We start from the raw sequence: 25,375 nt of genomic DNA on the forward strand, positions 1-25,375 counted from the left end.
GTCCCCAGGTGTTTTGGCCTACAACTCCCAGAAATCTCAGCCAGTTTACCAGCTGTTAGGGAGTTGAAGTCCAAAACATCTGGGGATCCACAGGTTGAGAACCACTGCCCTATGAGGAGTGACTTAAAAAGCTGGGCATGTTTAGCCTTCAGAAGAGAAGGCTGGGAGGAGACATGATGGTCATGTAAAAATATGTAAGGTGAAGTCATAGGGAGGAGGGAGCAAGCTTGTTTTCTGCTGCCGTAGGGACTAGGATGTGGAACAATGGCTGCAAACTAGGAAAGTAGATTCTACCTGAACATTAGGAAACTGGTGGAGGCTCCTTCTTTGGAGGCTTTTAAGCAGAGGCTGGATGGCCATCTGTTGGGGGTGCTTTGAATGCACTTTTCCTGCTTCTTGGCAGGGGGTTGGACTGAATGACCCATGGGGTCTCTGCCAACTCTATGATTCTATAATTCTATTTATTTATTTATTTACACTATTTATATTCCACCCTTCTCACCCCGCAGGGGACTCAGGGCAGATTACAATGTACTTATACATGGCAAACACTCAATGCCATAGACACACAATATATATAGACACTCAGAGGCTATTTAACATTCCAGCTTCTGGCCACCAGGGGAGCTGTCACTTCACCGTCGGTTTGTGACACTGATGAAGTACTTCCTCATTCTTTGCATGTTTGCTGGAGATTTTTATGGCCTCTTAAATCAGTTAAATTAGCCTCCCCACATAAGTGGTACCAAAATTTCCTACTTGTCAGATGCAACTGCCTTTCGGGCTGCAAAGTACTACAACAAGCTACACAATTTTGGTCGGAAGCTCACTCCGACCCGGGATGGCTTCAGACTCATGACCTTTCAGTCAGTAGTGATCTTAATGCCAGCCAGCTGCACCACAGTGCTGGTGCAAATGGTTAAAATGGGAGGCATATTCTATCTCAATATGCCTCCCATTTTAACCATTTGGGACTCGTTGATTATACTCTTGAATACCAAGGGTTTTGTATGTATATATGTATATATTTACTGAAATATGTTTATTCTATAGCAACATAAAAGCATTTGTTTTAGATAAACAAAATGCAAACAATGTAATAATTTCTGCTATCGTAACGCATAGAAAAGTATAAAACAGCATAAAAACACAGCAAGCAATGTCGCAATGAAATCATTCATGTTACCAGTGTTTTACATTAAAGCCTCGTTTATGAAAAACTTTACAACACATGATATGAAAAACTTACAACTTTTTAAAAGAAAATATTTACACTGATTATTCAGATACAGCAGTCCTTTTAAATAGCCTACTGGTATTACAGCATCTTGTTTTAAAAAAGAAACTCACATTTTTTTTCCTTCTTATCTCTTTTTTGTAATAACAGTTTTATTTAAGTGCATTTCCTTCTTTAAAAAATACAGTGTATTAAATCTGAAAGTTGTCACTCAAACACAGAATAGAATATTCACATTTATTTTATTTATTTATTTTCCTTTTCCAACTGGAATGGGCAGAACAGGGTAAGAATATATTTTATTACAAAGTACTGTGGTATTTGCAGAAATTATAACTTAGATGGTAAGGTGGGCTTTGAGAGTTAAGAACTTGTACTTGCATTTTTTGTTACTTTCCGAAGCATTTTTTTAAAAAAAGAAGAAGAAAAAGGAGCTTTGGCAAAAGTCTGTGATTCTTTTATACATATTTTTATGACAGAGAAAAACACCGTCAACTACTCATCTCACAAGAGCGTGATTGTATGAAACCCAATCAACATTTTACAGGTAGTTACAACTGTGCTTTTTAAGGGCTTTGTGAATTCAAATCATTAAAGAAAGAAAGAAAAACACAAACCAACTGGTTTGAAGAGCATTAACTTTTTTGTGCGTGTCAGGAGCAACTTGAGAAACTGCAAGTCACTTCTGGTGTGAGAGAATTGGCCATCTGCAAGGACGTTGCCTAGAAGAGCCTGGATATTTTGATGTTTTACCATCCTTGTGGAGGCTTCTCTCATGTTCCCGCATGGTGAGCCCCAAGTGATGCAGTAGGTTAAACCCTTGTTCTGGCAGGACTGAAGACCGACAGGTCGGAGGTTCGAATCAGAGGAGAGCGCAGATGAGCTCCCTGTGTCAGCTCCAGCTCCCTATGCAAGGACATAAAAGAAGCTGTCATGTATCATGTTCTGCAGTTGATGGTGGCTGGTGGTGGTAGGCCTACCAGTTGGTGATGGGTGGGTTAATGTATGTCATAGTTCTAAAAGTTTGAGTAATCTGTAAGTAAGAGTTCATGGGTGAAAGCAATTAAGTGTGGATGTATTCAAGGGATAGGTTGCAGCTGGTTGTTTCTGGATATAATGAGCTAGCCTTGGGACTAATCTTCAGGAGAAAAATATTTGTCTTATTTTGGTGGTAGATGCTGCTGGTTTTCCCCCAGGTTTGTGGATTTTCGGTATCCTGACCTGTTTCCTGTACTCTTGGAACCCTGGAACCTTGAATCTCTGGACTGGCTTTTGACTACAGAATAGACACTTTGCTCATTGAACTCTCGGCATTGACTGCTGGATTGAACCTTTTGACTACGGTGTTATTTTGAACCTGCAACAGTGGTTGCTGTCAGTTTTGTTTTATATTCTGTGGCTGAGTGCTACCTTTATGTTTTATGTTTTGGACTATTAAAACAGCCAGAAAGTAAGTGCTGTTTTAATTAAATTGTTTAGCAGAAACTGGGAGTTTGGTTCATCTCTGCCTAAATATTGGCAGAGCCCTGGCATCATGACAAAAGCTTCCCACAAGGATGGTAAAACATCAAAACATCTGGCCGTCCCCTGAACAACATCCTTGCAGACGGCCAATTCTCTCATTCCAGAAGTGACTCGCAGTTTCTCAAGTCACTCCTGACACAAACAAAAAATGGGGAGCTGGAGATGATAGAGGGAGCTCATCCGCCCTGTCCCCAGATTCAAACCTCCAACCTGTCAATCTTCAGTCCTGTCGGCACAAGGGTTTAACTCATTGCACCATCAGGGACACTAGAGCATTAACTAATTTTCCAAGAACGAACAGTGTGAAACTGTGAAAAGGCCATTTTGTCTTGTTTCAGTCTTAATGCCCAGGAATATCGAAGATGATTTGATTCACATATTGTAGGTAAAGCTCAAAATAAATTAAATAAGCATTGAGGGAAAAGGAGGAGGGAATTAAAAAAACACAAAGAGCACAGCTTTAAAAATAGGAGTGGAAGAATCCGGAAAACAAATATTCATCGCCAGCTAAAAGAGTATACACAGCTACATTGTAGTTCTTTATTGCCTATCTAATAGACAGCTTAGAGACTCCCTTTATCTGTTATGCGTTCCGACATAACGACTATCGGCATTGCGGTATTTCGCCATCCACTTTTGCTCAGCTCTTTGTTGCAAAGCAGCTGTTTGTTTGTTTTGTAACGTGTCTTCAGAAAATACTGGCCTGTGATAATAGCTGAGTCTGAGTCTGGGTTTGTATTTGGGGCTGGTGCTGCGGGGTGGTGGGTGGGGGGCTTCCGATGGCGGGGATGGGGGACGTGATCTGCGACGCCACAGGGGAATGCTGCGGCGGGGATGGTTGTGACTGGTGCTGCATCTGCTGCTGCTGCATTTGCTGGAGCTGCATATGCTGGAGCTGCTGTTGCATCTGCTGCTGCTGACTCAGCTGTTGTTGCATCTGCTGCTGTTGACTCAGCTGCTGCTGCATCTGCTGCTGCTGCAGGTGCTGCTGCATGTGGTGCTGGAAATGCTGCTGCTGCATTTGCTGCTGGATCTGCTGGTGCATGTGCTGCTGGTGGAGCTGCTGCTGCTGCATCTGCTGCTGCTGGAGCTGTTGGAGCTGCTGGAGTTGGTGTTGCTGGCTCTGCAAGGAAGGGCTGACTTGGGAGGACCCCGAAGCCGAGGAAGTGCCCACCATGTTGCTCCCCATCGAGCTGATCAGTGAGGTGGAAATGTTTGTGGGGATGTTGGGGGCGATTGTGACCGAGGTGATGATCTGGTTCATGGGCAGCCGCATTGCTAAAGGCTTCGGGGCGATGGCTCTCGGGAGCGCCTGCTGGAGAGTCTGGGGTGAAGTGGCCACCGTTGAGTGTTGGGAAAGAGGGGCATTCAGAAGGAGAGAGGAGGACAAATTTGTAGATGCCAGGGTCTGCTGGACGGAGCGGATGGTTTGAGCCTCTGCAGACTCAGCAGCAGCCTGTGTATCAAAACAAAGGAGAAGTGAGTGGCGATTGTTATCTTTGAAGGATGGCAATCTTTACTTGTTTAATTTTAGCATGCAAAAATGGAAGTTCTAAAAGTTTACTCCCCACACGTTATATTACTCAATGCTTTGATTTTAAAAAAAAGTGCAACAAAAACCCACGCAGAAAACAGTGCAAAATATGTAGCTCGATTTTTTACACAACATAATTTTCTTTACAGATTTTTTTTGATTTTGCAATAAAAAATATTTTATGCAAAAAATTGTTAAGACTTTTTTTTTTTGAACAAGCTATTTTTGGTTTTTTTTAGATGAGTACTACACACAGAGGGACACATGCAGTTTATTGTCGAAGGCTTTCATGGCTGGAATCACTAGGTTCGTGTGGGTTTTTTCGGGCTATAGGGCCATGTTCTAGAGGCATTTCTCCTGACGCCATTGAAATCCACAAGTATGTGGACAATTTCAACAGAAAGGAAGAGACCATGAAAATGAACAAAATCTGGCTACCAGTATTAAAAAACTCTAAAATTACAACAGCAAAACAGCAGAGAGGAAACAACCAGGCACATCTTAACACCTCTCAACAAAAGATTTTCCCAGGCTCAGCCAGGCCTTCAAATGCTAATGAAGGTGGTCAGTTGAAACATTCACACCTAGCTCCAGCAGAGAAGAGCTCTTTGCCCCACCCCAGCCATTCCACAGATATATAAACCCATTGTCCTAATTCCAACAGACCTCACTACCTCTGAGGATGCTTGCCATAGATGCAGGCGAAACGTCAGGAGAAATGCCTCTAGAACATGGCCCTATAGCCCGAAAGAACACATGCAGTTGTTGATCATCTTCCCAATTGGCCACACCAAGGAACGCTTTTCAGGGAGGCAAAAAGTTCTTCCAACATGGACTCCACAATCACCAATGTAGTCAAAGAATGTACCTGGAGGGCTAGCAAACCCTCTGAGGCTGGTTTATGGTACAATGAAGGGATGTTTTGTATCATATGCTGTTGGACCTTGCTAATGACATTAGATACTAAAATATACAATTCAATGTTGGTCATGGAGTTCCCGTTGGTGCAATGGGTTAAACCCTGTGCCAGCAGGACTGCTGACCAAATCCAGGAAGAGTACCGATGAGCTCCCTCTGTCAGCTTCAGTTCCCCATGCAGGAAAAGGAGAAAAGCCTCCCACAATGATGGTAAAATATCAAACACTCTGGCATCCCCTGGGCAACGTCCTTACAGATGGCCAATTCATTCTCACCAGAAGCAACCTGCAGTTTCTCAAGTTGTTCCTGACACGAAAAAAAATTGGCAATTATTTTATTATTTTACGCATCACATATTTATTTATTTTTATTTTATTTTTTCTGTGTCAGGAGCGACTTGAGAAACTGCAAGTCACTTCTGGTGTGAGAGAATTGGCCATCTGCAAGGACCTTGCTCAGGGGATGCCTGAATGTTTTAATGTTGTGGGAGGCTTCTCTCATGTCCCCACATGGGGAGCTGGAGCTGACAGAAGGAGCTCATCCGTGCTCTCCCCAGATTCAGTCCTGCCGGCACAAGGATTTGACCCACTGTATCACCGGCGGTTCCATATGTATTGTATCTACTTCTCAGGTGCTCACAATAGTATACATGAAATGTATATCTCTTACAATACCAATCGTAAAAGATCATGAGGAATGAAAAAGTAAAGGGCAAAGTGGGATGGGGCTATTGCCCTGATTCTGGGTTGCTGTAAGTTTTTTGGAATGTATGGCCATGTTCCAGAAGCATTCTCTTCTGACATTTCACCTGCATCTATGGCAGGCATCCTCAGACCTCACAACCTCTGGGGATGTCTTCTATAGATGCAGGTGAAATATCAGGAGAGAATGCTTCTGGAACATGGCCATACAGCCCAAAAAACTTACAGCAACCCAGTGATTCCGGTCATGGAAGTCTTCGACAACACATTGCCCTAATTCTGTTTTTACCCCTCACTCCATAAGGGTTCAATGAAGGAATTGAGTAAACTCTACAAGATTTTAAGACAACAGAGACTTTGTATACTCCACCAGACATAACCCATCTTAAAAAACTGATTCTCTCTTAATTAGGTTCTAATTTCTGCAGATGCAAATCCTTCCAACAAAAGAATACATTCCTAGCTCTCTGCTACTGCTCTATTTATTTTAAGTAGAATTTATGAGAAACTGCATTCCATAAATTATGCAGTATACACAACCTTGGCTTCAGCACATTGAGATTACATCTTCCCATAATATGTTCTATGATGTTGCAATGTTTTATGTAAAGCCCAGTGCTTATGTTTTGCATACACAGAGAACCTCTTGACCAATTTATATAGCAATTCTCAAGCGTATACAGTTATACAAGGTATACAGTTTCTTTACACACAACCCAAGCGGATAAGCTGCTATCTCCTGTGTGGTTGCTCTCCAAGGGCTTAAGTGGTCATATAAAGGTCTGCTGCTTTCATGTGCTTTGTTGGGCTGTTTTTTTCTAGTTTGCTTTTAAAAATCTTGGCAGATGTTCTACATTTTGCATGGCATGGTACTTATTTAATGAAGTTTCACGTTTGTTAATTGTCAAAATGCCGTAAGTGCTTTTTTTTCTTCTGCAGACAGGCAGAGTGAAATTTTTAAACATCTGTTCTTCCCTCTTTTTAAATCAAGATGAAGCAAAGTGTATTCAGGCCACATGTGGCCCCTGGACTCCAATTGTGAGGCTTCTAAAGACCCCTGCCAGTTTCCCAAACCTCTCAACTATTAATGCCACGTTTTCCAAAAAGAGTAGAAACAGTTACTTTTTCAAAAAAATTCTTCAAGCAAAGCAATCGAGTCACATGCTCTAGAACAGTGGTTCTCGACCTCCCTAATGTTCTTCATGTTGTAGTGACCTACAACCATAAAATTATTTTGGTTGCTACTTCATAACTGTAATGTTGCTACTGTTATGAATCATCATGTAAATATCTGATATGCAGGATGTGTTTTCATTCACTGGACCAAATTTGGCAAAATTACCTGATACACGCAAACTTGAATACTGGTGGGGTTGAGGGAGGGGATATTCATTTTGTCATTTGGGAGTTGTAATTGCTGGGATTTATAGTTAACCTACAATCAAAGAGCATTCTGAACTCTAACAATGATGGAATTGAACCAAACTTGGCACACAGAACTCCCATGACCGACAGAAAATACTGGAAGTGTTTGGTGGGCATTGATCTTGAGTTTTATAGTTGTAGTTCCCCTACATCCAGAGAGCACTGTGGACTCAAACAATGGTGCATCTGGACCAAAAATTGGTACGAATACTCAATATGTCCCAATGTGAACACTGGTGGAGTTTGGGGAAAATAGACCTTGACATTTGGGAGCTGTAGTTGCTGAGATTTATAGTTCACCTACAATCAAAGAGCATCCCAAACCCTATCAATGATGGAATTGAACCAAACTTGGCACACAGAACTCCCATGATCGACAGAAAGTATTGGAAAGCTTTGGTGGATATTGACCTTGAGTTTGGGAGTTGTAGTCCACCTACATCCAGAGAGCACTGTGGACTCAAACAATGATGGATCTGGACCAAACTTGGCACAAATACTCAATATGTCCCAATGTGAAAACTGGTGGAGTTTGGGGAAAATAGACCTTGAAATTTGGGAGCTGTGGTTGCTGGGATTTATAGTTCACCTACAATCAAAGAGCATTCCAAACTCCACCAATGATGGAATTGAACCAAACCTGGCAAACAGACTGACAGAAAATACTGATGTTTTGCTACCAAAAGAAGCAAACTGTTTGAAGGTCCAGTACTTAACTATTAACTTTATTGCCTTCTACTGTTATTATGGGCATTGACCTTGAGTTTTGGTGTTGTAGTCCACCTACATCTAGAGAGCACTGTGGACTCAAACAATGATGGATCTGGACCAAACTTGACACAAATACTCAATATGTCCATCTGTGAAAACTGGTGGAGTTTGGGGAAAATAGACCTTGACATTTGGGAGTGTTAGTTGCTGGGATTTATAATTCACCTAGAATCCAAGAGCATTCCAAACCCCACCAATGATAGAATTGGGCCAAACTTCCCACACAGAATCCCCATGTGTTGATGGGACTTGCTGCCGTGAGCCTCTCTCCACCTTCACCTGCACATGTGCACCATGCTCCGAGCACACCTGCTCTCCCCTCCCTGCTTGGAGTTTCAGAAACAGCCCTCCCCTTGGCTGAGAGGCCAGCTGAGAGGCTGACCATTCACAGCGGAGGAAGGCTTTTGATGGGAGGATTCACTGTCTGTTTCCAAAAAGGAAGAGAAGGACAGGCGGAGAGATCTTCAGCCTTCTCTGCCAAAGGGGTTCCTAAGACCATCAGAAATATAAGTTTTCTGATGGTCTTTGGTGACCCCTCTGAAACCCCCTCATGACCCCCAGGTTGAGAAACACTGATCTAGAACTATAAAAGCATCGAAAACAGTGTGCTCCAAAAGGAATGAAAAGCCATTCCTTCCTTATCCAAAATGCTTGGGATTAAAAGTATTCTAATTTTTTTTGTATTTTTTTGAACACTTGCATGTCTTAGAAATAAGGTCCAAGTCCAAACACTAAATTCATTTATGTTTCATATAGCTATTTATAGACATAGACTGAAAAAATATTTTCTGCAATATTTGAAATCATTTTGTGTACAGAACAAAGTATAACGTACGTTGAACCATGAGAAAGCAAAGGTATTACTACCAGCCTCCCATGCGGAATATTTTGGAGTATTTTGGAATTCCAGATATGGGGTGCATAACCTGTTATGAATTAATAAAAAAAATCACAAGTAATTCATTATATGTAATGAGTTACTTCCAAGTTCTGAGTCTTCCTACCTTGGAAACCAAACTTGCTCTGTAGGCAGCAAGTGCCTTTAGGTACTCCTTTTTAGCCGCTTCTGTTTTCCTTTTATATACCTGTAGAAAACATTAAAAAGTACATTAAAAGTAAAGTCCCTTCCAGCATATAAACTTCACACCATAAAGAGGTTCTTCTCTGAAGTGAAATATTATGGAAAGTCAAAATAGAGAATGCCAGATTTCCATTGATTTTCTCTTGTAGAATCCTTTTAATGGGACTAAGGGTCCTTCCAGACAAGCCCTATATATTTCGGGATCTGATCCCATATTTTCTGTTGATTATCTGACAGTGCGGAAAGCAGAAACCCTGGGATCAGGTCCTGGGATATAGGGCCGTAACCCAAAAGTTATGATGTTGACATTTTAAGTATGAAATTGAGAAGAGGGGTTGAGGATGAGATGAAAACTATCCTGCCCGGATCCACAGCTGTTTCAACACATTGCAATGTTTTGGTGCTAAATTTGTAAATACAGTAATTACTACATAACATTACCATGTATTGAACTGCTTTTTCTGTCGATTTGTTGTAAAACATGATGTTTTGGTGCTTAATTTGTGAAATTGTAACTTAATTTGACATTTAATTGGCTTTTCTTTAATCCCTCCTTATTGCCCAACATTTTCACTTATCCAACGTTCGGCCCATATATGTTGGATAAACGAGACTCTACTGTACTTCATAATTCAGGACCATGGATGATCCAGGAAAAGTATGGGGGGGGGGGGAACACATTATTGTTGTTGTTGTTATTATTATTATTAGAAACACAACAAGATGAGTCTACAGCAGACAAGATCACTCTGCTGACTGTTGTATTGGATCAAACATCGGACACTTCCAAAGTGTCTAGGACTGTGTGATGTCTCAATGAATAATGTGTGTAGATCCCAGTAAGGTGGCCTTTTGCCGCTGGCAGATGGTAATCTTGTCAGCGCTGACTGTGTTTAAGTGCAGGCCAAGGTCTTTAGGCACTGCACCCAGTGTGCCGATCACCACTGGGACAACTTGTACTGGTTTATGCCAGAGCCTTTGTAGTTCGATTTTGAGGTTATTATTATTATTAATAATAATAATAATAATAACCTAAGCTCGTGCCAGAGTCTTTGCAGTTCGATCTTTAAATGTTATTATTATTATTATTATTATTATTATTGTCACAAAAGCACAGTATGTCACAGCAAACGAGATCTATATGCTGGATTTTGTATCAGCTTCAGTAGTTATGTTTATATTTTTAATGTACCAAACATACCAAGTTTGTATGAAAATGTGACTCTATTTCCTGTGCTGGTCAATGACCGAAATAAATGATTTGATTTGATTTGTATCACAAAATCACAAGTCGAACACTTCCCAAGCATCTAGGATTGTGTGATGTATTTTCAAATGGTGCGTGCAGATGCAAGTAAGGTGGCCTTTTGCAATTGACAGATGGTGATTTTGTCAATGTTTATTGTTTCCAAATGCCGGCTGAAATCTTTTGGCACGACACCCAGTGTGCCGATAACCACTGGGACAACTTGTACTGGTTTATGCCAGAGCCTTTGTAGTTCGATTTTGAGGTTGTTATTATTATTATTATTATTATTATTATTATTATTATTATTATTATGCAGGGATGTCAATAATATTATTATTAATATTTGGTATTATTAATAATTATTATTATTATTATTATTATTATTATTTTGAGGTTATATTATTATTATTATTATTATTATTATGCAGGGATGTCAATAATAATAATAATAATAATAATAATAATAATAATTTATTTCTTTATTTTGAGGTATTATTATTATTATTATTATTGACATCCCTGCATTTTGCACAAATATAGATGTTAAAATACATCCATTATACAAAAGGCTCCTGCTTGACTTCTTGGGGTGCCTTTCTAGTTGATCCAAAGTTCTTTTAATCTGCTAATAGATCCGTGGATTATAATACTACAGCCCAACTAATCAAAGCAATGGAGAACGAGGGGCCAGGTCTGAAGCCAGCTTCAGATGGGAATGGAGACATCATCGCTGGGCACCCTTCCGTGATGCATTTCTAATTAATGAAGTCAAAAAGATCAGCGCTTAATTAGATGGACTGTAATCGTTGGCATCTTTCCATTCATTTACATCATCAGCTCCCACAGAACAATTCCCCAAAGAACTTACCTGCTTTTGCTCTTCTCCTAAGCTGTCCCACATCGACGCTACGATTTTTGAAACTTCTCCAAAGGTAGCATTGGGGTTCTGGCCTTTAATTGCCGCTTGCGTGTCCCTGAAGAACAGGGCATATGCCGACACCGGCTTCTGCGGTTCGTTGGGGTCTTTCTTTTTCTTCTTTTTCGGTGTCTTGGGCTTCTTGCCAGAATCGGGGGCCGCTCTCTTCTCTCCCGCAGTCTAATAAAGAGCAGTGGCGACAAAATCAGAGCCTGACTTCCAGCATGAGATGTTATAAAAACTGACATCCTGCATTGTCAATCTGTGTTCTGATTTATGGGCTCGTGGCTCTCCGAGAAAACATGGGGAGCCAAGAGTATCCAAAGTGGAGAAAGGAAAATTCAAGGCCAAGTCGTCAAATAAAATGAATAACGTTCTTGAGGGTTTTTTCGGGCTATATGGCCATGTTCTAGAGGCATTTCTCCTGACGTTTCGCCTGCATCTATGGCAAGCATCCTCTGAGGATGCTTGCCATAGATGCAGGCGAAACGTCAGGAGAAATGCCTCTAGAACATGGCCATATAGCCCGAAAAAACCCTCAAGAATTTAGTGATTCCAGCCATGAAAGCCTTCGACAATACATTAAAATGAATAAAGTTAACATCAAAAACGAAAGAGTCAACAAAAACATCTGTCCACAAGGTCTAGCAACTTGAATATTTTACAAAACAAAACGAAAGCCCGTTTATTTGTAAAGGCATGCATCCATTTGAAGTACCGTAGCCTTTGTGTCAGATACATGACAGAGTCAGCTCTCCAAATTTGTAGGTCTCACGTTTGCTAATTTATTTATTTATTTATTACCATATTTATATACCACCATTCTCACCCCAAGGGCAACTCAGGGCGGTTTACAAATGCCACAATTAAATGCCTGCAATAACAAAAAAAACACACAATTAAAACATTTAACATAAGTAAAATTCAATCTATCTATATAAAAATGCTCTGTGCATAATGAGTTCCTTAAAAACAAGAGAACCAATGAACGAAATCACACAAAATTTGGCAACAAAACATCTCACAACACAAGGAGTGACCATCACTCAAAAATTATGATTTTGTCATTTTGGAGTTGTAGTTGCTGGGATTTATAGTTCACCTACAGTCAAAGAGCATTCTGAACTCCATCAACGATGGAATTGAACCAAACTTGGCACATAGAACTCCCATGACCAACAGAAATTACTGGAAGGGTTTGGAGGACATTGGCCTTGAGTTTGGGAGTTGTAGTTCACCTACATCCAGAGAGCACTGTGGACTCAAACAATGATGGATCTGGACCAAACTTGGCACAAGCACTCAATATGCCCAAATATGAACACTAGTGGAGTTTGGGGGAAATAGACCTTGACATTTGGGAGTTGTAGTCACTGGGATTCACAGTTCACCTACAATCAAAGAGCATTCTGAACGCCACAAATGACAGAATTGGGGCAAACTTCCCACACAGAACCCCCATTACCAACAGAAAATACTTAAGGCCATCTAGTCCAACTCTCTTCATCAGGGCAAGAAAACGTAATCAAAGCCCTCCTGACAAAGAGCCATAGATACAGATAGATAGATAGATAGATAGATAGATAGATAGATGCTAGATAGATAGATATTATTCACACAGAGAGAGATATAGTATCATAGATTTGAAAGGGACCCCTAAAGAAGGACAACTATATGTCACATGTTCCAGAGTAGGCAAATCAGACAATCTGTACATCAGCACTGACAAAGAAACAGCAAGAAATACTGTTTACCCACAAGCATAAAGAAATTATATACATTAGAAACCAACACTTTCTCATTACTTTATTTTCCAGATCAACAGACTGGGCCACAGGGGACAGCTAGTAAATAATAAAACCAATAAAAATATAGATCCTCCACGTCTCATTACTAAAGTCATTATCCAATCACATTGCCCAGTCATTCCGAATATCAGAGTTTATCTGCTACACTGCTTACTCAAAAAGCCAGGTTTTAACTTTTTTGTGAAATGTTAAGAGGGTGTGGGCCAATCTAATGTCCCTAGGGAGGGTGTTCCACAGCTGAAGGGCCACCGCGGAGAAGGCCCTGTCTTCCCGCTAACCGAGTCTGTGAAGAAGGCGGGACCGAGAGGAGGGCCTCCCCAGAAGACCTTAGGGTCCTAGATGGTCCATAAGGAGAGATAGGTTCGGACAGATAAGCTGGGCCAGAACCTTCTGGGAATAATTTGATTATTCCCAGACTTGATTAAGCTATTCTTTCTGGGAATATCCATGTCCTCTGGTGTGATGTGATAGTTAGCTTCCAGCAAATGTTGGTCATAGAAATCTGCTGAAAGATCAATTAATTCACAAGGAGGTGTTGTCTCAACTAAAAAACAAACCAAACCAAATGTTATTGTTTCATTACCTGGGCGGAGGACAAAAAGAGGCGCTAAGTAGAGAAGGATACTCAATTTTAGGGGGTGTGTGGAAGGATGAAAGCCATTTTCCCCCATTTTCATTGGTTATTATCACTCCTCACTTCCCATATTTATTTCTTTATTTACTTCACTTGTATACCGCTTTTCTCACCCCAGGGGGGAATCAAAGTGGTCCCCAACACAATTACTGCAAAATAAAATTACTCCCATAAGAAGCCCCTGATGGCACAATGGATTAAACCCTTGTTCCAGCAAGGTCAAAGTTTCGAATCTGGGGAGAGCATGGATGAGCTCCCTCTGTCAGCTCCAGCTCCCCATGCAAGGGACATAGAGAGAAGCCTACCACAAGCATAGTAAAACATAAAAAAACACCATCCGGGCATCCCCTGGGCAACGTCCTGCAGACAACCAATTCTCTCACACCAGAAGTGACTTGCAGTTTCTCAAGTCACTCCTGTCACGAAATTTATTTTAATGCCACACATACAGAAACCTAACATAATAACATACAATTATCAATTAAATAATAAAAATGACATCATTTAACATTAAAACGTAAAAACATCAATATAAACTATTAAAATCACACAATCCAACAATTGTCGCCCAGGCTATTCCAAATATCATATCTATTGCACATAATCCCTGGTCATTCCTTGTACTGCTCACTGCCCAAAGGTTTGGTCCCACAGTTTAGTCTTTATCCTTTTTCTGAAGGCCAGAAATCTAATTTCATTGGGGAATGAGTTCCAGAGCTGAGGGGCCATCACTGAGAAGGCCCTGTCTCTCATTCCCACCAGTCACACTTATGAAGTACATAGGACTGAGAGCAGGGCCTCCCTAAATGATCTTAAACTCCAAGATAGTTCATAGAGGGAGATACATTCGGACAGGTAACCTGGGCTGGAACTAGGACCCAACTTAAGCCGGGCCAACTTAAGTTCTAAAGAGAGGTAGTGGGGATGGCACCGGGGAGGGGAGAATATTCTCTGTTGCGTCAGCTCCACTGGCTGCCAATTTGCTACCGAGCACAATTCAAAGTGCTGGCTTTAGCTTATAAAGCCCTAAGTGATTCTGGCCCAGCTTATCTGTCCAAACGTATCTCCTCCTATGAACCATCTAGGAGCTTAAGACCGTCTGAGGAGGCCCTGCTCTCAATCCCGCCTGCCTCGCAAGTGTGATTGGCAGAGACGAAAGACAGGGGCTTCTCAGTGGTGGCCCCTCGGCTATGGAACTCCCTCCCCAGGGATATTAGATTGGCCCCCTCCCTCCTGACTTTCCAAATAGAAGTAAAGACCTGGCTCTTTGAGCAAGCTTTTGAGAATGCAACGGAATAGATAACATGGATCTATGAATGATGAACATGGAATGGCCAGACGATGTTACTGGATAACATTTTTTTTTTTGTAATTAGAATTTTATTAATTTCTATATAGATTACAACGAAAGAGTGAGAACAATAAAGTATAGGAAAGTGAGGAAATAAAGAAAAAAAGAGAAAAAACAAAAAACAAAAAAGTATACTAAAATTCCAAATAACCCCTAAAAAAAACTCTACAAAAATACACAAAAAACACAAAAAAAAGAAAAACAAAAAAATGACTTCCATTCCATCTTCTTGGATCATATCTTCTTATTATTCAAAAATATAAAATAAGTTCAAAAATAAATTGTCTCTCTTGTTTCTTATTTTCCCAAATTGTCCAGATATTCATGGAGATTATCCCAATTCGTTCTTCTTAGTATCATACCTGTATTTTTCTTCAACAAAAAAGTCAATTCATCCGTGTCCTTTATTTCTCTGATTTTTTCCACCCATTCCTGTACAGGTGGTGCTGAGTCTTTCTTCCATTCTCTAGCAAAAACAATTCTAGCGGCAGTCGTCATATATGTAAAAAGTTTATCCTCTTGTTCCGTCAGTTGTAGCTCTAAATCTGTAAAACCTAACAAATAATACTCCGGTTTTCTTATAAATAATCTTTTTAAAATCTTTTGTGTCTCTTCATGAATTACCCTCCAAAACTTTACTGCTTCTTTGCAAGTCCACCACATATGGTAGAAGGAGCCAACCTGTTCCAGGCATTTCCAACACTTATCAGCAAGGGCGGCTCGTCCATTACGCGAAGTAAGCGGTCGCAGAACACTTTTTTTTTGCCAGGGGCGCAGAGGCGCCTCTGTAAATGCCCCTCGACCGCCACTTGAGGAGCGCCCCCTCGGCTCACAACAGTCCTAGCAGTCCGGGGGGAGCCTCGGCTTTCTTGCCTCGCTGCCGGGCGATCCTCGTCCCAAAGGGGCCGGGCCCTTGAGCCTCACCTAGCCCCTCTCGTTCCTGCTCCACCCAGCCACTGGGTACACGAGCATTGTTCTCTGCGTTTGATCCCTTCCCCATGATTGGCTCCCTTTCCCGATTCCCCGACACTCCACCTGCCTCCTCTTCTCTCCCCAATCCACGGGTGGGCCAAGGGGCGGAGCCGCTGTGCCTGGCCTGCTTCGGGTCCGGAGGTGTGTCTGAAGACCCCAGCGTGTACACCAAAAGTCACCTCTTATCCTGACTTTCTCTTCAGCCATTTGGGACCAAGAGAGAGAGAGAGAGAGAGAGAGAATCCCTCCGGCTGGAGGTATCTCCCACCTCCGCTCCCTCCTTTGTTTTTGCGCCTACCTTCAGGAAAGGTGGACATCTCCACCTCTCTCTCTCTCTCTCTCTCTCTTGGTCCAATGGCTGAGGAGAAAGTCAGGTGAAGACGTGACTTTTGGTGCACACGCCGGGGTCTTCAGGCACGCCTCCGGACCCAAAGCGGACCAAGCAAGGGAGCAAGTGCGGCAAGTGTAGTTACTGGGATGTATAGTTCATCTACAATCAAAGAGCATTCTGAACTCCGCCAATGATGGAATTGAACTAAATATGGCACACAGAACTCCCACGACAAACAGAAAATATATATCAATGATTGGTTGGGGGTGGGCGCCAAAGTACTGTTTGCTTACCATTGAAAATTACCTAGGGCCGCCTCTGCTTATCAGAAACTGTTTTATACATTTTAGCCAATTGTTTCGGTGTGGTATACTATCTGTGGAACATTTTTATCCAATTTTCTTTTAAATCCATTGCGTATGTATATTTTAATTTTTTGTTCCACATCTGTTCACACTCCCTCATTTGAATTGGTCTTCTTAAATTTTGAGCCCACTTTATCATACAGTTTTTAACCTGTTCTTTTTCAGTCAGCCAGGTAAGTAATATGTTATAAATATTCGATATTACTTTCTTTTCTAATTTTAAAATTTTATCCCATGCTGTTTCCTCCCAAGAGAAGCCAAGTTTTTTATCTAGATTGTAATATTCTTTAATTTGCATATAATGTAACCAAGTAATATTAGATTTTTTTTTGTTTTAACATTGTTTGTATCTTTATTTAACAAATCTTTGTAGGTTGGCCATTTTCTCCATCCTAAAAGTCTTCGCTGATTTGCCTCCATAGGAGAGACCCATAAAGGTGTTTTAGAATAAAAATGTCTTTTGTATTTTTGCCATACTCTTAATAGGGATGCTCTCACAAAGTGGTTACCAAAACTCTTTTCTTTCTTTTCCCTTTCGTACAATAAATAAGCATGCCATCCTACTCTTAAGTCATTTCCTTCTATATTTAAAAAGTCTTCTTTGTTCAACAATATCCAATCCTTTATCCATACCAACGCACATGCGTCATGATATGCTTTAAAATCTGGGAGGCCCAGACCTCCTCTATTCTTCTTATCAATCAAATTATCATACTTTATTCTTGGTCTTCCTCCGGCCCATATAAATTTCAATATTTCTTTTTTCCATTTTATAAAAAGTGTTTGGCTTCTAATTATCGGGAGGTTTTGAAAAAGGAACATCAATTTCGGTAGTACATTCATCTTAACGTTTTTAACAAGATGACACTGATGATTATATGATTTAATGGTTTTTATTTATATTTTATATTGTAATGTTGATTGTTTTTAATGGCACTTAAGCCCTAGACTTGTCTTACTCAATTGCTGAGTATGCCTGCCCTGTTTGGCATAAGTCAGGCCATGCAAAGCAGGTGAACAAAGCAATGAATGAAACATGCAGAATAATCACAGGATGTCTTAAACCTACACCTGTTGATAAACTTTACAAGCTAGCTGGCATTGCCCCCCCCCCCCCCGATGTGTGATGGGAAGTTGCTGCTAAATGTGAGAGAAATAAGGTTGAACACTGTGAAAGCCACCCACTACATGGCTACCAGCCTCCTCCCAGTAGACTCAAATCAAGGAAAGGCTTTATGAGAACTACCACTCCTCTTGGCGTCCTCCCAGCAACAGCAAGGGTATCGCTCTGGGCAGCTAAACCAGGAAAACCCAACCGGATGGCCCCCCACGAGAGAGGGTCTTCCTCCAGAGGCAAACCAAGAACGGGCAACTTGGAAGTCCCTGAACAGACTCAGATGTGGAGTGGGCAGAACAAAAGACAACCTGGCAAAATGGCACCAACTAAAAAGAATCTTTTGTGACTGTGGAGCAAAACAAAATAGACAACTCCGCATCTGTATGCTTGTCCACTATGCCCTGCCTCATGTGCAGAGGAAGAATTGTTGGAGGCTACAGACAATGCCATTGCTGATGCCCATTTTCGATCAAAAGACATTTAACCGCCTACAAACTACAAGAAAGGAGATTCCATCTGAACAAGAGGAAGAACTTCCTGACTGTGAGAGCCGTTCAGCAGTGGAACTCTCTGCCCCGGAGTGTGGTGGAGGCTCCTTATTTGGAAGCTTTTAAACAGAGGCTGGATGGCCATCTGTCAGGGGTGATTTGAATGCAATATCCCTGCTTCTTGGCAGAATGGGGTGAGATTGGATGGCCCATGAGGTCTCTTCCAACTCTTTGATTCTATGATTCTATTATTCTATGATACGCTCCTTCTATTTTTATTGGTTTTATACTAATTTATGCAATGCTTTTTTATACGAAATAAATAAATAAATGGCACTTTTATGAATGCCTGACATCCAATTGCACCAATCTCTAACCCGCCTTGAGTTGCCGTATGGCTGAGAAAGGCAGGCTGTAAATATAGTAAATAAATAAATATCCAATACTATAAATACCAGTCTATATCTGATTTCCAATCTACATTCCAGAGGTGAAGCTTAGGTCTTTTAACCTGTCGGTCTTCAGTTCTGCCGGCACAAGGATTTAACCCATTGCGTCACCGGGGGCTCCAACAGAGTCACTGACTGCTAGACAATAACAATAATTTTAATGAAAGACCTCTACCAAAAGAGCCCTGCCCTCGTCCCTAACCCCCTCATTATTCCTGAATATTAACCCTACTTTCCTCATTAGCTCTCCCTTCTGTGTTGTCCCACTATTGGAGCAGCCAGTAATCAAGGTTCCCATCCTTCCATATGGAAGTCACCGGCATATAAGATGAGTTACAGGAATAAGATACTCTGTGTGAAAGGAGGAGGAAGTAACTTGTCATTTGTCTTTCAGCCCTTTTGTTAAGGCTGCTTACTACGGCTTTGTTCCCTTTTCCAGGTCAGGGAACAATTAATAGAGTCATTCTTCAATCACTACTGAACTTCAATGAATCCCTTTGCAGCTGTCCTCTGTAGCCTGTAGGCAGAGTTCTGGTAGAAAGGGCATTTGATGGATCCATGCGATTCATCTCTAGGTCTTCCACATGCGTGGCTCCCATGATCGTCATCGGGAATTTTCCCTATATAACCCACACAACCAACCATTCCATTTAGCTTTCTGTAACCTGCTCCAACCACCATGCTCAAAGCAATTAAAAAACGCACTGTACTATCTATATACATAAAAATGTAATGTTCATTTGTGGGATTAACATAACTCAAAAACCACTGGACGAATTGACACGAAATTTGGACACAATACACCTAGCAGTCCAATGAGTGTCCATCACCCCTAAACACACACATAAACATACACAAAACCCCAGTGGAATAGACTTAAAACCCCAAAATATACATCACATATACATATACACATATACTCATATACATATGCAGACATTCACACAGATGTATATATATGCACAGACACACACAAATATACACATACACACACATACATATACATACACACATATATACATATACACATGCACACACATATACAAAATATGCATGTATACATATAAACACACAGATATATACACACACATATATATGCACCCAATATACATATACACATATATACACACAAATATGCATATAGACAAGCACACACATAAACACAATATGCATGTACACATATAAACACACAAATACACAAATATATACACACACATATCTATCTATCTATCTATCTATATATATATATATATATATATATGCAAACACATATACACACACACATAAACACATATATACACACACAAAACACATATGCACATCCTGGGCCACACTAATGCATAGCAGGGAATGGCTAGTCTATATAAATAAAAAATGTAATTTTGTTTGTTGGTAGGATTAACATAACTCAAAAACCACTGGAGGAATTGACACCAAATTTGGACACAATACACCTATCAGGCCAACAAGTGACCATCACTCATAAAAACACTGGGAAAAAAACAGCGGAAGGGACTTAAAAAGCAAAAAAACACCCCCAAAAATGTTACAACACATGCACAAAACCACATATATACGCAAACACGCATATATACACATATATACACATAACACATGTGTATAACAGACACACATACACATAATGTAAACATACAAAACACATATACGCAGACTGGGCCACAGCAACGCGTGGCAGGGGATGGCTAGTCTATATAAATAAAAATGTAATGTTCGTTTGTGGGATTAACATAACTCAAAAACCACTGGACGAATTGACACCAAATTTGGACACAAGACACCTATCAGGCCAACAAGTGACCATCACTCATTAAAACACTGAAAAACATTGCAGAAGAGACTTAAAAGCAAAAAAAATACATTACAACACATACACAAAACCACATATATATGCAAACATGCATATATACACATATACACACAATACACATGTGTATAACACATACGTATAATGTAAACACACAAAACACATATACACAGACTTGGCCACAGCAATGCGTGGCAAGGGACGGCTAGTCTATATAAATAAAAATGTAATGTTCGTTTGTGGGATTAACATAACTCAAAAACCACTGGACAAATTGACACCAAATTTGGACACAAGACACCTATCAGGCCAACAAGTGACCATCACTCATTAAAACACCGAAAAACACAGCAGAAGAGACTTAAAAGGCCAAAAAACAAAAAAAAATACAATTACAACATATGTGCAAAACCACATATACACACAAACACACATATATAAACATATACACAAATATACACACACAAAACACATGTACACATCAACGCATGGCAGGGGACAGATAGTGTTATACCTTTGTCTATATAGATGCAGCTATCAAACACCTCCTGTTTGTTGACATCTCCAAAACAGATTGCCTTTCTTTGGTTATATTCCTCATTTTGCCATCTTTTCTTTTCATGCCCATTTAATCTCAGATGGAAATGAATTGGAGAGTGCACTCAAAAATTTCATAAAGAGCCAAAGGTCACTTTTTATATCTACACAAATGTATCTTTTTAAATATATATATAGGGAGAATGAATATTAGGATGCCCAAAGTGTCGCAGCAGATACGGCAAACAGAATTATTGCATCTATAAAATATGAAAGCTGTCATAAAGCAGCCTGTGCTAGCTGCGTCCTTCTTTTTAAAGAATCACAGGACAGTTGCAATATATTGTTAAGATAAGCAAATATCGGTACAGGACAATAAATATATTCCCTCTCAGAGATATTCAAGGTCTCTTTTAAATAAATAAATGCCCATCCATGTCAACTGCATGCCAAAAGCGTTTTCGTCCTGTTGGTGATATAACTTACCCTGTTTGAGTCGTCTGCATCTTCTTCGTTTATAGAACTGGATGGCGAAGGGGTTGCCGATTTGCTTGCCGGAGGAGAAGGGGAGGTATGCGGCAAGTTGGCACCACCTAAACTCAGTCCCAGTTGAGCACTTAATTGAGACTGGTTGATAGTGGTCAGCTGGTTGGGAGGCATAATTCCGGAACGAGTGGCCTCCGTCATGTGGACAATGGACCTCATAATCAAAGCGTGATCCTGGCGATACTGAGGCACATCTGTATGACTGTGATCCTGAAAAACATAAAGAGGAATGGTTCTGTTGAGGTTCTAGGATTATCAAATCTGTCAATATTGAAAACATTTTTCAACCTGGCAGAAGCAAAGAGGCTACTCTAGTTCCAGTGCTCCACTGCTGCATTCTGTACCTCGTGAAGGCAGATCTGGCCAGGGTAGTACATGCCTTAGTCACCTCCAGATTGGACTACTGTAATGCACTCTACATGGGGTTGCCCTTGAAAATGGCTCGGAAATTTCAGTTGGTCTTCGATCATCTGGAGAGGCCCTGCTCGCACTCCCATCCCCATCACAGGCGCAATTGGTGGGGACGAGGGGGAGGGCCTTCTCAGTGGTGGCCCCTCGACTCTAGAACTCACTCCCCAAGGGCATAAGGCATGCCCCAACTTTGGCAGTCTTTAGGAGGAGCTTGAAAATGTGGTTGTTCCAGTGCGCCTTCCCAGAATAATGAACCCTCAGCTTTATGTCCTCTAAATGCACTTTACACTGATTTAGGATTACTTGTACGCTTTCACCAACACCCCATCCCGCCTACCTTGTTCATGCCTAGCATTATTTTTAAACTTTAATTGCATTTGGTCCAGCCATAGATTTTAAAATGTGTGCTGTATTACTGTTATTGTTATAGCTTTTTTGTTTATGAGTTTTATTTTAATTGTTTATTGTTGTTGTTATTGCTTGTATTGATGTATTGTGGGCTCGGCCTCATGTAAGCTGCACCGAGTCCCTTGGGGAGATGGTAGCGGGGTACAGATAAAGTTTGATTATTATTATTATTATTATTATTATTATTATTATTATTCCCCAGTCCAAGGCCATTGCATACTATACAACTTGAAATGCCCTCATACTAACAAGGGAGGGGTTCCCATTGCACTATGGGACTCTTCGCACTATAATGTGTCACGGGGGAGGAAGAGGAGTAAACAGTAAAACACACACACAACACCCCTACTAAGTAGGCATGTGAATTCTTTCCTTCACACTGTACAATGAGATGAACGGTCTCCAAGTCAAGTTAATTCCAATCCTCAAAAACACTGCAGAGTCCCGGTCACATGTTTAATATGAGGTAAAATCAATTATTTTGTCTTTATTATAATACTATAAATCCCCTGCCATGCGTTGCTGTGGCCCAGTCTGGTGATCTGGAAAATAAAGTAATGAGAAAGTGTTGGTTTCTAATATATGCAATGCCTTTATGCTTGTGGGTAAACAGTATTTCTTGCTATTTCTTTGTCAGTGTTGATGTGGAGATTGTCTGCTTTGCCTACTCTGGAACATGCAACATATCATTGTCTTTCTTTAGGTGTTTCTTTCAAATCTATGAAACTATATATATCTCTGTGTGTGTGAATCATATATCTATATCTATGACTGGATGGCTCTTTGTCAGGAGGGCTTTGATTACGTTTCTTGCCCTGGTGAAGGAAGTTGGACTGGATGGCCTTAAGTATTTTCTGTTGGTCATGGGGGTTCTGTGTGGGAAGTTTGCCCCAATTCTGTCGTTGGTGGGGTTCAGCAAGCTCTTTGATTGTAGGTGAACTATAAATCCCAGTAACTACAACACCCAAATGTCAAGGTCTATTTCCCCCAAACTCCATCTGTGTTCATATTTGGGCATATGGAATACTCGTGCCAAGTTTGGTCCAGATCCATCATTGTTTGACTCAACAGTGCTCTCTGGATGTAGGTGAACTACAACTCCCAAACTCAAGGTCAATCCCCGCCAAACCCTTCTAGCGTTTTCTATTGGTCATGGGAGTCCTGTGTGCCACATTTGGTTCAATTCTATCATTGGTGGAGTTCAGAATGCTCTTTGATTGTAGGTGAACTATAAATCCTAGCAACTACAACTCCCAAAGGACAAATCAAATTTTTGAGTGATGGTCACTCCTTGGGTTAGTAGGTGTCTTGTGGCCAAATTTGGTGGCAATTCGTCCACTGGCTTTTGAGTTCTGTTAATCCCACAAATGAACATTACATTTTTATTTATATAGATACTCTAATTTGTAAATAATATAGCCAGGAAATATTAGTGAACTTTTGTTTGATTTCATCATGTGTTTTCAAGGTAAGAGAGCCTTTTATCAATAAGTCTCTGTAGGTGGGCCATTTATATTATTATTTTTCTGAAAAGATCTCCTGCCCATTGGGAAATCCATTTTTGACCCGAGAAAAAAATCATTTAACTATGCATATCCTCTCCATCACTATACTGTGCAAGTGGAGCATCACTGAGAAAGCAAAGCATAGGGCTTGAGAGAATCCAAATTCACAAAAGGAATTGCCTCTACGAACTCAGGGTATACATCTCAGCATGTTCTCAGTGTTCTGAAAATGTTTTCAACTCTCCTGTGGCCCTGCAGAAGGAACCAGCAATTGTTTTCCCTTGACCCTTTCAAGTGCTCCTCTGAGTAGGGCAAACCAATATTTGGCCCCAAATAAAATTGCCAACAAGGCTCTCACCTCTCCAAATGTCAGCATGATATTTGGGGAATGGCTTGCTGTGTGTGCATATCGAAGGGTCAATGTTTCATTTTGTTCTGAGCTTCAAAAAAACACCCTGCCATACTGAAGATTGAAATTACTGCATAATACATAGGTGGCTAGAATGAGACTAACCTCAAGGAAGTGCAGCCAATGGAACTGTGTGCCAATTTTCCTACTCATATTTCACAGCTTTTGTTACAGTGGGGGGGGGGGGGGGGGAGTAGACTATGAAATTATTATCCTGAATGATCAGCATTCTACTGTCAATGAGCCATTACTGTTCTTTTTTCCAAGTTGATTTAGGTCAGTGTTTCTCAGCCTAGGGGTCAGGACCCCTAGGGGGGTCGTGAGGGGGATTTCAGAGGAGTCGCAAAAGACCATCAGAAGACAGAAATTCCACTCTTTTTGGAAACAGACAGTGAATCCTTCCACCAAAAGCCCTCTTCCTGCTGTGATTATTGGTAAACTATAAATCCCAGCAACATACACTCCCTAATGTCAAGGTCTATTTTCTCCAAATTCCACCAGTGTTCACATTTGGACATATTGAATACTCGTGCCAAGTTTGGTCCAGATACATCATTGTTTGAGTCCACAGTGCTCTCTGGGTGTAGGGGAACTACAACTCCAAAACTCAAGGTCAATGCCCACCAAACTCTTCCAGTATTTTCTGTTGGTCATGGGAGTTCTGTGTGCCAACAATGGTTCAATTCCATTGTTGGTGGAGTTCAGATTGTGCTTTGATTGCAAGTAAGCTATAAATCCCAGCAATAACAACTCCCAAATGTCAAGGTCTATTTTCCCCCAACTCCACCAGTGTTCACATTTGGGCATATTGAGTATTTGTGCCAAGTTTGGTCCTGATCCATCATTGAGTCCACAGTGCTCTC

The 25,375-nt window shown here is 40.8% G+C and overlaps 1 protein-coding gene across 1 annotated transcript in view; it reads right to left on the minus strand.

Moving 5' to 3' along the window:
- Positions 1–1,191: 1,191 nt before the first annotated feature.
- TOX3 (TOX high mobility group box family member 3) overlaps positions 1,192–25,375 on the minus strand; it is a 158,788-nt gene continuing 134,604 nt past the window's right edge. The window contains exons 4-7 of the mRNA XM_060788139.2: positions 21,720–21,989; positions 11,309–11,536; positions 9,115–9,195; positions 1,192–4,217 (exon numbers count right to left, since the gene is read on the minus strand). Of these exons, the coding sequence (XP_060644122.2) occupies positions 3,450–4,217; positions 9,115–9,195; positions 11,309–11,536; positions 21,720–21,989 (1,347 nt within the window). The 3' untranslated portion in view covers positions 1,192–3,449. The remainder of the gene's footprint in view (positions 4,218–9,114; positions 9,196–11,308; positions 11,537–21,719; positions 21,990–25,375) is intronic.

This window comes from Anolis sagrei, chromosome 8 (genome assembly GCF_037176765.1).
Source record: "Anolis sagrei isolate rAnoSag1 chromosome 8, rAnoSag1.mat, whole genome shotgun sequence".
NCBI lineage: Eukaryota > Metazoa > Chordata > Lepidosauria > Squamata > Dactyloidae > Anolis > Anolis sagrei.